At 34.0% G+C, this 13,352-nt stretch overlaps 2 protein-coding genes across 4 annotated transcripts; both read right to left on the bottom strand.

Moving 5' to 3' along the window:
• Nucleotides 1–889: 889 nt before the first annotated feature.
• On the bottom strand, nucleotides 890–10,572 carry ube2wb (ubiquitin conjugating enzyme E2 Wb). Of its 2 annotated transcripts, none has more exons than XM_043225614.1 (6): nucleotides 10,477–10,572; nucleotides 9,391–9,482; nucleotides 7,165–7,267; nucleotides 5,071–5,226; nucleotides 3,091–3,166; nucleotides 890–3,004 (listed from the first exon to the last, which is right to left on the bottom strand). In XM_043225614.1, the coding sequence occupies exons 1-6, from the start codon at nucleotides 10,489–10,491 to the stop codon at nucleotides 2,991–2,993; spliced, it is 456 nt and encodes a 151-aa protein (XP_043081549.1). In that variant the 5' UTR covers nucleotides 10,492–10,572; the 3' UTR covers nucleotides 890–2,990. The 2 variants fall into 2 exon arrangements, with proteins under 2 accessions (XP_043081549.1, XP_043081550.1); XM_043225615.1 differs by lacking the exon at nucleotides 10,477–10,572 and adding an exon at nucleotides 10,078–10,367.
• Nucleotides 10,573–11,371: 799 nt separating this feature from the next.
• On the bottom strand, nucleotides 11,372–12,834 carry eloca (elongin C paralog a). 2 transcript variants are annotated; one of them, XM_043225638.1, is made up of 4 exons: nucleotides 12,710–12,834; nucleotides 12,308–12,335; nucleotides 11,985–12,131; nucleotides 11,372–11,831 (listed from the first exon to the last, which is right to left on the bottom strand). In XM_043225638.1, exons 2-4 carry the CDS (start codon nucleotides 12,309–12,311, stop codon nucleotides 11,641–11,643), a joined length of 342 nt encoding a protein of 113 aa, XP_043081573.1. In that variant the 5' UTR covers nucleotides 12,312–12,335; nucleotides 12,710–12,834; the 3' UTR covers nucleotides 11,372–11,640. The 2 variants fall into 2 exon arrangements, with proteins under 2 accessions (XP_043081573.1, XP_043081574.1); XM_043225639.1 differs by having other exon boundaries at nucleotides 11,985–12,128; nucleotides 12,710–12,800.
• Between the last annotated feature and the right edge of the window lie 518 nt (nucleotides 12,835–13,352).

Below are 13,352 nucleotides of genomic sequence, written 5' to 3' on the forward strand. Positions count from 1 at the left end.
TTTTGTGAATTTTGTACGTAGTTTTTTGAGGATGGCCAAAAGCGTACACCCCTCCTCTGTCGCACAAATGGTACAGTTCGGCTTCCTGATACCGACTATGAATTCATGCACTGTATATTTAAATACCCCTTGCTACTACATGACTTTTCGAAACGTATTTAACATATGTTTATTATTTATTTAGAGTATACACTCTGGTACTAAATATATGTATAATGCATGTAATATACATTACGACTATTTATGGCAAGTAATCGTTTGACAGCACACACACACACACACACACACACACACACACACACACACACACACACACACACACAAGCATTCTAAAATATACTTCATATCTGCAAATGCAATTATTACTTAATGTGTGTACCTACAGTGAATATTAAATACATCCAATATATAATATACATTTATATTAATAAGCGTCCCAAAATAACACTTTATAAACAACAAATATATAATACATATCATTCTAAAATGTTCCATGGCTAATTATCAATAATAGAGCATCATTTAGCATTCCAAAATATTTTCATATTCATATTCAACTATAACTTAATTCTATATTAAGTTGTTATATATTCCATTATCACATTAAAATAATGAATTATTACTTAATGCACATCCATTATAACATATACATAAATGACAAGCATAAAAAACATTACCTATAATGATTATTAAATACATCCAATAAGTAATCTGTATTTTTATTAGTATTATTAGTTCAATTATAATAACAGTACAACATATTAAGCATTCTAAAAAAAATTACTTAAAAATATTACTTTGAAATATGATAATACTTTACCTGTCTTTATTGCTTAATAAATAACAAAGGATAACTGTGGTCATGCAATGTGTAAAGAAGAAGACTGACTCAAAACCTGTATTTTTATTCTTTAAATTAACAGGCACAACTTACATAATTTGTACATACCCAAAAAAAAAACCCTCAAAGAAAGAGTTAAAAAACAATAATTCCTGTCACCTCCTACAGCTGGCAAACCAATTTAAATAGAACCCTTCATTAGCAAAAAAAGAAAACTTTTTAGATACCTTTTAAGTCTACTTAAACGTAAGCGTGTACACTTATTGACTTCCTTTCGAATGCTGACAGGTGTCAATATATTTCTCAGCCAGCGAACGCACATTCAAGTTTAGCCCTGTTGTCATTTCCACACATTTCTTTCAGTAGTAAGCACAATTACATGTGTAACATAAAATAAAGTATCCTGATATTGTGTGCAGAGGGAAGAGTCATGGCCATCTCCAGTTTTTCTACACCGACACATTCACTTGGAAGTCTAAGTACACTGTACCACAGACAATGGAAAAAAAGACAAGCCAACCAGGTTTGGAATATTCAAGTATTTCTGAACGGATGGCTAAAAATACATCTTTGGAGCGTATGAAGTTAATAAACAGTGTGAGATCTCACATTACCGATCGGATACCGTACATCAAACATATACAATTGTTGGGGACAGGAAGTGTGTGAGCCTTTTTTAAATCCCAGAAAACACAAAAGCCAAACCACCCGATAACCCTTGACCATAACAACACTCGTTTGTTGTTTTTTTACAATTAAATAGAATTAAAATAATTTAATTTTGAAAATAAAAAGTGCAGGATCTAAACATTATCAAATATGTGCTCCGCAATAACTTGTCTATCTACACGTAGACCATGCTGCCGAGTTAATTTCACTTTTTAGGAGTTATGCATCTTTTTTTTTTTTTTTTTTTTTTTTTCCTAAACTACGTAACAGTCCTTTAGGAGAAAATAGAATCAAATGGAAAATATTTAGAAATATTTGTGATTTTTTACATCCTTGAAAAAATTACCTGAGCCAGGCAAGTATGACCAGGATAATCAACATCTTAAGAATATATAAACCACAATAACTTCCGAAACCTCTGAGGTTATAGAGAATAAAACAAGTACACAAAATTAAATAAGACGTACACCCTTACTGCCATTCTTCAACTCTTTTTCATTACTTGAACCAAAAAAAAAAAAAAAAAAAAAAAAAAAAGTGACAAAGGTGAAGCAAATTTTTTAAAATGGAATAGCTTAAAATAGACTGAGCTTGCGTCTCATAACAAAAACATTTTATACAAATAAGATAGAACAAGACACAACTTTCTTGCTAACATTCAATATAATGGGTTACCTATAGCTCTGCTTTAATGGCGAACCTACACACAACACTGGTTTCATCCCGTATGACTTGGTAGAGGTAAATATGAGTTCATGGATGGTCAAGGTTGGTTTGATGGACCTATTATAGTCCTAAATAACACCAGCATTTGCAATAATAGCAGAACTTGAGATAGAGATAAAACAGTACCTTTCTTAAATTAATCTATTTACAGTGGAACATCAGAAACTTGCTGAAGAAGTGCATCATATCTTCATCAGAATGAACTGGTCTTTCATCGATTTCATCACAGTGCATATCATTTCAGTAGGAATATAAGGAATGAGAAAAAAAAAGGACACTACAATCGTTTCCAGATTGGTTTTGGATTTCTATAATTTGATTTGGATTTCTTCATTATTGGCCCTGCTATGCACCTATCCTTGTTATTGCACAAGACACATGGACCTTAAAACATACCAATGACAAAAATGAACAGAATCATGTATGGTCCAAGATAGAAATAATCTCACTACCCAAAAAAAAAAATAATAATAATTTTTCCTGGATTTATCGAATTTTTCCACACCGACCCTTGACGGGTCCGTTTCCATCCTCTTCAAAAATTGATTTCCGTTCTTCGACTGTTTTTCAGTTTTCCCAAACATGCATCCAACTGGCCACCGGTAACACAGTTGACATCATCTCCTATGTTTGTGTTCTGAGTCCATGCTTGAGTTTGAGTCCAAGGTTAAAGTTCAGAGACCATATGATTTCAAAAAAGTGCTTTTATAGGTCAGTAGGACTTCTTCCCTCCGGGAGTTCTAGAAAGTTCATATTAACATGTATCATCTGTAAAAAAAAAAAAAAGTATATATTTATGCATTTTCAATAATAACAAGGTTTTATTTATTACAGACTGAAATATTAGTTTTTACCATGATACCACCATTTTGTCTTCTTTGGATTTTTATTACACGTCCGTACATAAAAGGAGTTATCAGGAGGCCGCCTCTGTAAAATATAAAAAAAATAGAAATAAAAATATATATATTGTTTTTTCAGGGCTGGGCAGTAACTTCATGTTGTCTAGATTACATAATCAGATTTTGAAAAATTAAGTACTTGTGATTAGAGTATATTCAATTTATCACAATCTGTTTACAGTTATGGTATCATTTTTTTTTGATTCAGTGATTCAAAAATGTTTTGGCGTTATAAAATATAATTAGATAAATTTAATAATACATTCACATGTTTACAGTTCTCTGATATTATTTTGACGTGCAGGTAAACAAATGAAATATTTCAGTTTTTTTTCTGTTTAAGCATTTCAGTTATTTGAATTTATATTTTCATAATTTTAATTATTAGATTTTCATCAACTCAGACACCCACTGCAGTTCTTACATTAAGTATAGTTAATATTAAAATAGTAATATTTCTTTTTTTTTTGGGATTAATATGGTACATTTAATTGTAAAGTTTAAAATAAGTTTGATTAAAAAAATAATATCGTAATAGTAATCTAAAATGTAGCGAGAATACATTACCTTAAATGAGTGACCTAATTATGTTACAAACTACAGTCTTCATCAACATGTAAGTAATCTACCCAGCACTGCTTATTTTTACATTCACAGCCCAGTTTATTAGATGCACATTACTAGTACAGGATTGGGCATTCTTTTGCCTTTGGGACTGCTTAAATTCTTTGTGACAAGTTGCTAGAAATGTCCTCAGAGTGATCTGTACTGACATAACATCACACAGTTGATGCAGATTTGTTGGCTGAATGTCCATGATACGAATCCCCCCCTTCCACCACATCCCAAAAGTGCTCTACTGGATTGAGATCTGTTGACTGAAGAGACCATTTGAGTATAGTGAACTCATTATGATGTTCAAGGGACCAGTTCTGTATTTATTCTGCCGAAGTTAGCCATCACTGTGTACACTGTGGTTATAAAGGTCATGGGCATGGTCAATAAGAATAGCCAGGTAGGCTGTGGAGTTTCAGTTGGTACTTAGAGGCCCAAAGCGTGACATGAAAAAATAACCCACACCATTACACCACCACAAGCCTGAACCACTGGATCCATTGTTTCATGTCGTTTACATAAAACTCTGTCCCTGCCATCCAAATGTCACAGCAGACATTAATACTCATCAGCCCAGACATCTTCTACAGCTGCTGTAGCATACCTCAGTTGAAACGAGGTGTTACTTTAGTTATTATTTTCTTTCCATCAACTCAAATCAGTCTCCCTCTTTCCTCTGACATCAATAAGGGCATTTTCACCCACAGATCTGCTTCTTATATCTTCCATTCCCCTTAAAATCCCAGTACATCAGCAGTTTCTGAAATCCTCAGACCAGCCCATCTGGCACCAACAACTACGCCATGTTCAAATTCACTTTCTTGCCCATTCAGATGCTCGGTCTGAACTTCGTTAGATTTTCTTGACCATGTCCACACGCCTAAATGCATTGAGTTGCTGCCATGGTGTTTGAATGATTGGGTATTTTCATTAATGAGCATCTAATAAAAGACTGGCGGCCGCATACAAACTGTACATTTTATGTAAACGGAAAATAAATGCTTTGGGTTTGACTGACAACGCTGTCTGTTTTCAGTTCCTGTCCCTAAGGTCGTATTGACTGTCAATTATAAAACATCAGTGTTGAGACACCTTTAAGCAAGTACTTTAATTAGTGAGCCATTGATTTAGAGAGACACCAGATATGACAGTTAATGTCTTACTTTTGTAACTAATGAACAAACATATCTGTTCAATATGTCCCATATTGGAACCTAAACGTGTTTTCTTTCCATATTGATCCTCACTATAACTTGGAAATCCAAAGAGATACAATAACAGAAGGAAACTACTGCATTGTTTGCTTGAGACACTTACCTTCTCTTTGCAGCTAGACAGCATGCTAATAATGCTAAGACAAACAGACTGCACAGAAAGAGCTGGTGACCAGTCCTCCGTTAAGATGGACAGGCAGATGTGGCCATTGCTATAAACGTGGGGATGGACAGGTATATTGTCTCCTGTGAACATTACCTGTCAAAACACAACATAAAAGACATTTATTTTCAGCCGTTTCAGACAAATATAGTGCACCAGATGATCACGTATGCTTGCTTCAAGCTGCACTCCACACAATAAAAGAGAACATTCTCGAAACCGTATTTTATACAAGATTAAAAAAAATAAAACAAAAAAACTCAATTAAATAAAAAAAAAATTTAAATTGCTATTTTATCTTATTTTCTCAGAATAGCGAAATACAAACTCAAGATTGCAAGAAATCTAGCAACTGCAAAAAAAAAAAAAAAAAAAAAAAAGTAAACCAGAGAATTTAGACAAAATTATAAGAATTGAGAGAAAGAACATTTTTACATTTTTAAACAAAGCTATAATAAAATTTGAAGGACTTAAGATATATATTCAATGGACTTATTTTAATGATCATTTATATTGCTCTTTAACTATCCTTCTCCAGTCCCCACCCACTTTCATTGTATGGAAAAGAGCAGCACCGACATTCTTCAAAACATTTCCTTTTGTGTTCCACAGAACAAAGTCAGTCACACGGATTTGAAACAATACGAGGGCGAGTAAATGATGACAGAACTTTTAATTTTGGGGCGAACTATTCCTTTAAATCCAAAGCCGGTGCTTAGTCCTCACAATTGGCATGAGGCCGCTAGATTAGGAGGTAGAGACAGAGACAGCCGGCTGAATGAGAAGCCGGCGCCAGATCCGGACTTACATAAGAAAAAACATAGAGTGCTCACGGTCAGACAGAACAAAATAGCCAGTGCTTCACTCCCGATTACATGCACTTAATGCGCACAAACTCTAGGGCCACTTCAGGAACAAAAAAGGTTATTTATCAGTCACCTTTAATCTCAAGCGCTGCCCCTCGCATTTAAAGCTCCTATAGACTTACTTTTGCTCCATTTATGCTTTGTATCAGCTCTAAAGCATCAACTTGCTGTGACACAGTTTTCAGCTATAACAGTATCCATGTACTCATGCTGTTCTTATCCCTAAAAGCCTTAGTGGAGTGTGAGCTTGTTTAGCTAATTTGGTCTATACCGCTCTGCTATTTATAGTGGAACTGATATGTAAAATTAAAGTTAATCCCCTCATATGTGGCCATTAAATCTGCAGTCTACAAGCTCAAAATGCCCTTGTGCGGTTTGATCCTATTATTTTACTGTCTTTATATTTACAAAACTAAAAAAAAAAAAAAAAATAAAAATATATATATATATATATATATATATATATATATATATATATATTTATATTTATTTTTTTTTATTTTTTAATTATATATAAAATTACATTTATTTTGTAAATATAAAAGACACATACAATATATTTTATGAAAATATTTCATGTATATTTATATTCATAATTTTATTAAATAAAATTTTTTCTTAAATATATAAATGCAAGTGTGTGTATTCATATTTCTATCTTAAATATAGCACACACATATATTATGTCTAAAAACATTTTTGGATGCAATTAATCATTGCTCAGCACTAAAACAAAACTAGCTAAAACATGCTAATTACAATAAAGCACCAATACAATAAAATAAAATAAACAATTTACAGAACACTTATACAGAAATACATTTAAAAATTTTATGCACGTGACAAAAGCACATAACCAAATAAAAAAAAAGAGAAAACGTTTAATAAAAATTAATTGTGAATACTTTTTATTAATTAATAAAACCTTTTAATGAAATGTATAATAATGTTTAAATACCGCTGATCAGAACAATAACTATATATTTAATAAAACCGAGCTAAAATAAAAACTGAACATATAAAAATACAAGCCAAAACAGCTAAACTGGCATAATATAATAATATTCTTATTAATATTGCCAATAAAGATATATTCTAAAATAAATACATTAAATTTGTATTATAAAAAAAAACCAAATCAGACTTTATACGTAATATTTAGACCTACCTGAGGTGAATCAAAGGGATAACGACTACTAAATTTAAAAAGAAGCTGAAATTTCTCCCCCTCATAGAGAGTACCAGAGGCTCCTTCCATATCCACAATCCATCTGAAAAAAGTAACAGAAAGCATTTCAGTTTTGGGTAAACAGTCTCTTAAACTCATATTAGCAACAACGAAACGACTGGACTGACAAACCAGCAGTGGCCTGGAGAAGAATTAAACGAAGAGAGAGACAGAAAATGGTAAGATTAAGATCAATAAAAGACAAAAACGATAGCCATCAAGTATCCAGAACTAAACGGTAAAGAAAGCAGCAGTATTTCTCTTTCAGGCAAGAAAACTCCTGACCCAAGCACTTACGTATCTGACAGAATAATCTGACCAATTTTTAGAGAGCAACTTGACGCGCTTGACAAGAAAGGTATTCAGTTGAGAGTCTGAACAAACAGCGAAGACGTATAATTTTTTTCCTGACTCAACACAAACCCTCAGACCCACTGCGATGTGTCACTATCCGCTCGTGTGTGTCCTTCACTAATTCAAAAACATATAAAGCTTGCCGTCGCTTGGAGGAAACATCCGGCGTAGAGGGCAATATCTTGTTAGATTAATGAACTTCGATCGTTGGAAACAGAAAAGCGCCCTATTTATACGAAAAGGTCATCTCTCGTGTCAACAACGCAGCTTAAAATAAAACTGAACTTGCTTATATTGTAGCTGAACTATTTTGAATGCTATACATCTACAACCATATTTAATTGTTCGTTTTGGCATTCCCAGTAAGCGTTTTCATTTGGAACGTCAATGTCAGACCATCTGCTAACAGAAAATTCTTGCAATAAACCAGAGTTAGATAAAGCCCCATCAGCGTCATTTTCCTGCCACAGTATTATCATATCTCCGGCAGCCGTTTGTTTTCAAAAGAGAGAGAACATTCCAGAGACGGAGCGGAAATATTGCTGGACCATCAATGCTGCGTCATCAAAGGAGCTCACGTTACTGCCTTTTAGTTTTCATTACACTAGCGGCAATAGTTTTAATGTTAGTGTTATATGTAATTATCAAATATTATTGTAAAACATAAAATAACTGTGTTCTATTTTAATAGCCGTAAAATGTAATTTATTCCAAAAGTTATGTACAAAAGTGAATTTTCGGCAGGCATATAATATTACTGTTGTATCTTTCATTTAAAAAAAGAAATAAATATATACATAAACAATAAAAGAGCAACTATTGTAAACATCATCTGTAAAAAAACACAAAAATCTTAACTACTCCAAACGTATGACCAGTAGTGTATTACACATGTGAGAGAAGACACGAGGAGAAGGTTTAGAGTAATAGTTCGCGTTCATATCGCGACAAATCTCCTTCAAAATCCTCCTATAAAAAACTTGATGGACTACAACGAACACAAAGACCGATCAGGACAAACACGTCCGGCAAGCTGCTAAAACTGCTAAGACATACCTGACATTTCTCTGACAAATCACGCACCAAAGACAAGGCCACGAAGCTTCTCGTTAAGAAAAATAGTTAACTAACGTACGTGATGTTCCCACAAAACCGACCAGAGTTACATAAAATGTATTAGGTTTTATTTAAAACCCTTGGCTGTCAAAGCTCATCATTCATTTTATTACCGCTACACAGAAAGACAAACAAGTGTAAAGACAGCTCTTTTACACTTTCTGACGTAACTCCACACACCACTGAGCGCAAGATCGGTTATACTCAGATTTAGTTAAGCAATCCTTTTGTGAAGCAATGCGACGGAACTTTTTTTTTTTTTTGCCTTGTGACAGCTTTTTCCCCCCATAAAAGACTGCTAGATATTTCCAGAAATGGATACAAATGCATGCAGGGGCCAAAAAGAGGTCAGTAAGGTTTGTTACGGCAATACTACCCTCTCGAGCCGACCGCTTTAATTTTTGATTAGCCTGAGCGGACATTCTATACATCGCGGCAGAGCAGCCTTACAAATGACACCAAAAGGGAAAAGTGTGTTTTAAAATTGATAACGTGACGCCCGCAATGGGCGAGAGATTTCCAGGTTTAACATGGCAACACGTAATAATAAGTAAAGTCGGCGTGCTTTTAAAAGTTTCCCCTGCGATACGGTCCGTGATGCAGGACGGCCCGAGAAAGCTAGCCTGTTAATGAGTACACTGTGATCACACACACACCAGTGTAAGATTAAACAAAGTCGGGAAATGACGGTCTTACTGTGTGATGGTGTTTTGTACGCTCTTCTCATTTAGGGTCATTCCGGGAGGTGGATCATTCTGCAAGGCTAGCAGTTCCTTCTGTAACCTTTTCTGTTGAGAAACAGACAACGTATTAAACAAAGAAAAGAAAAGAAAAGAAAACAAAACAAAACAAAAGGATTTTTTTTTCTTTTTACATTTAAAGTCTGTTTGTATACAGATAAATGAATAGATAATAGATATATATTAATTATTAATTATTTTACAATAACAATAACTAATTGATTAATATATAAAGCATAAATAACAGCCAAGTAAGCACTTTGTTGTTATATATATATATATATATATATATATATATATATATATATATATATACACACACACACACACACACACACACACACACACACACACATATATAACAATATTATTCTTTCAAAATAAAACAAACTATAAAGAATATAGCAGGGTGATAGGAGTCAGAATTACTACCTCAAATTTTACATTATTATACATAATTAAGGCGTATGAGACACATTCGAGAACTGAAATTCAACACAGTACATCTAATTTCTCTTGGCTATTATTTGCATATTATCATTTGAATATTTATACCACTAAAATCTGAGTGGAAACAAGTATCGCCTATATGTTGTCATTTCCAATATTCCTATTCAACACATAATAGCGACATGCATATTACCTTCACATTTCCTGTCAAATGTCACAAATAACCTTGTAAAGCTGGATAAAAACAGGTAAACACGCCGGCATCGCGATTTCAAGCTAATCACACAGCAAACTCGTGGTATTCGTGGTAATAGCACGTTAATTCTCCTCATTCCGTCGGGGTAAATCAGTAGTTTGTGTGACTCCTGCTCGCCAGCTGTTGCTTTTAAAGCACCGATAATTCTCACCCTGACAGCTCAGGAGCAGCGAGGAGGACAAGTTATGATTTCAGAAATAACACAGCAATATTCGAACCCTTAATTAGGCGTATCCAAACATAACACGATTTACAGTATCAGAGACGACACGCTCGACACCCGATCGAGGAGTGATTGATAGATTAAACAGAGCTAGATGTCAGCTGTGATCTTACCTGCATCGACGCCATGATGGATCCCCCTGCATCAGTGGCGCACAGTAACGCAGCGCGAGCGACGTCACCGTCACGTGACCCACGAGCGCCGCTGCGTTCTGCTCTAAACCTGCTGCACCACTCACTACCTCAACACTTCTTAAAACTGTTCATTAATCACGTATAATAACTAAGAAATACAGTCATGTTGCTTTTAAGAAATACAATAGTTTTTTAATTATTTTGTTGGAACGAATTTCAATACTTTTTGTTTTTTTACAGAAACATGTACTTTATTTATTTAGCTGTTTTTGTTTTCTTACATTATAATCATTAATAAATATTTAAAAATCAACATGAATGCCTATTAAACCATCATTCTGTCACGAAGCAAAAAGTTACATTTGGAATGGCTTAAAAAAATTTTTTGTAAATCATTATTTTTTATTATGATTACCAGCATTTTGTATAAATGTAAAATTAATTCAATATTCTGTTACAGAGAAAAGGTTTGAAACTTTTTTGGGGGTGGGCTGAACAATCCTATATAAATATTAGCACATTTTTGTTTTTAATAAATTTGTACTACAGATGAAAAAAGTCTGGAATTATTTCACATTTTTATTTATGTATTGCATCTAATCTTTGTAACGAATTGTACTCTCACAGAACAAAGACAGTCACCTAGGTTGGGACAACATAGATTTTATTTTTTAATCACTCTCCTTTTTATGGTACAATAATGCCATACTGTAATGTAGTTTAGTACGCACCGCCCTCAATTCTCTTTTCTTCAGTGTTTTGAAAATACTTAGAGCTTTACTTTGTGTTCACTTGTGCCTTGCGACACATGCGAAACGTTGCGTTTATTCTTTGTGGTCTAAATATCGAACCAGTCAAAAACAGAGACACAGAAGTGTGACAACGATATATTTGGCTCATCCTTTTTTTTCCCTTGTGTGAATGAAATTAGAACAACTGCACATACAAAATGATTGTAAGACATTTAAAACACTGCATACAAAACACAATATCCAGCCATTTCAAATTACAGCATACAAAAAAACCCCTCAATGGATCAAAAACTGCAAAACATTCATAAATACAGACTCATAGATCATAGGAACATATATGATGGCAAGTAATGGCAAGTAAGTCACAGCATAACACATTATCCTTTCCTATCTAGCAGTCTAGAAAGTTCGCAGCCATTAGCAATTCCAGAGCAATCTCAGGTGCAATGGGGAATTCTGGGATTTCTGTCGAGCTGTTAGTATAGCGCACTTTATAGGTAAAATACATGCAGACTTTGGAAAGAACATGAGACGGGATCTCCCGGAAGTTCACCTCGTTGGTTTCATTTTCAGCGAACTGACCTAAAAGAGAGCATGCAAATATCCGTTAGCGTTTTAATCTCGCCCGTCAGATGCTGCTAAAATATATCCGAAAACAAATGATTGATGGAAGAATTCCACAATAAACAAATGCTGTTTCATAACGGCCAGACTTTGACCATGTTTCATGCTCACCAGGTCCACTCAGCATAGCCTTGATGGTGCCAGAGGTTAATGCATGCTCTCTCTTTACAATAAACTCGTGGCCATCTGAGGAGATCAGCTTCACATACATGGCATCAGGGCCTTCGCAACCACCGTAAGTCCTGTCTTCAACGTCTGCTGAAAAAAAAAATGGTATTCGGACACTTAAGGGAAAAGGAAACGTGCAATGGAAGCTAAACAGAAACATTTATTTTAATGCATTTACTAGGAATGCGGATGAAGTTATTGGGTTGCACTCATTAAAAGCATTTGGTTTGTGTTCATTTTCAAATGAATAAAAGTCCAATACAAACCCATAGTTTTACAGGCGCTGTATTAATCCTGCAAACAAAAGAACAAAACATCACGTGTATTGCACGGGAGATAAATTATTGCGAGAGAAACAGTACGAAAGCCTAGGAAAAAAATAAACTGACTGAAGAGGCGGAGTGAACAATTAACAAAAACCCATTAAAACTCGTTTTCGAGTTTACTATCTTTTGCTGTACTTGGTAGTCACGTGCTCGGTTTTTTATTTTATTTGTTTAAACCGCCTCATGAAGGCACATTATCGCGATCACATCAGTAAATTACAGATTTCACACACATCATTTTGAAATCGATAAATGGCATTAACTCATCTTCTCTATGTAGATCTGTTAATCTTATAACCACATCTGTAACGGGGGTAATAAATGTACAACTGCCACACTTACCGCGAATTAAAATAACAAAACAAGTTTCTTGAGAAACACAGACGGCGATACAACTGAGCACTTCCGGTTCAAAAATGTGGTTCATAATTAAAAGTCCCCGCTCTAAAGCCCAATCAGCACTTGGCTAGCCAGATGATTTAATTTTAACATTTTACGCCAAGGTTGAAGAAGCTCAGAAAAATTCTAATATATATAAACATTGTATATATATTTACATGATAAAAACCATTACACCTATCGAGAGTCCCAAAAAGGATAGCTGACCACACGTGTGTGTGTGTGTGTGTGTGTATATATGAAAGGAACTTTATAAGTCGAAGACAATTAAAAATACATATACATAAACCTTTATAACAACAATGTCCAAATAAAACAGATATTTACATTATAGCACGTTGTTAATTATACGTACATCTAGTAGCCTATAACACATATGTCCAGCAGATGGTGCAAATTGTCCCTGTTAGAAACAGAATGAGAAACCTGTATGATTTCTATGAATATAATTTTAATTATAAACAATTTATATACAGTTTCTCATATCATAATATTACTTTATTACACAGTTTTTACACTTTGTTGGGAATGATGAAACACCATTAGCCTAATTGTACACTAGGTGAAAAAGAACGAATAGTTGCAA

This window comes from Puntigrus tetrazona, chromosome 24 (assembly GCF_018831695.1).
Source record: "Puntigrus tetrazona isolate hp1 chromosome 24, ASM1883169v1, whole genome shotgun sequence".
In the NCBI taxonomy this organism is placed as follows: domain Eukaryota; kingdom Metazoa; phylum Chordata; class Actinopteri; order Cypriniformes; family Cyprinidae; genus Puntigrus; species Puntigrus tetrazona.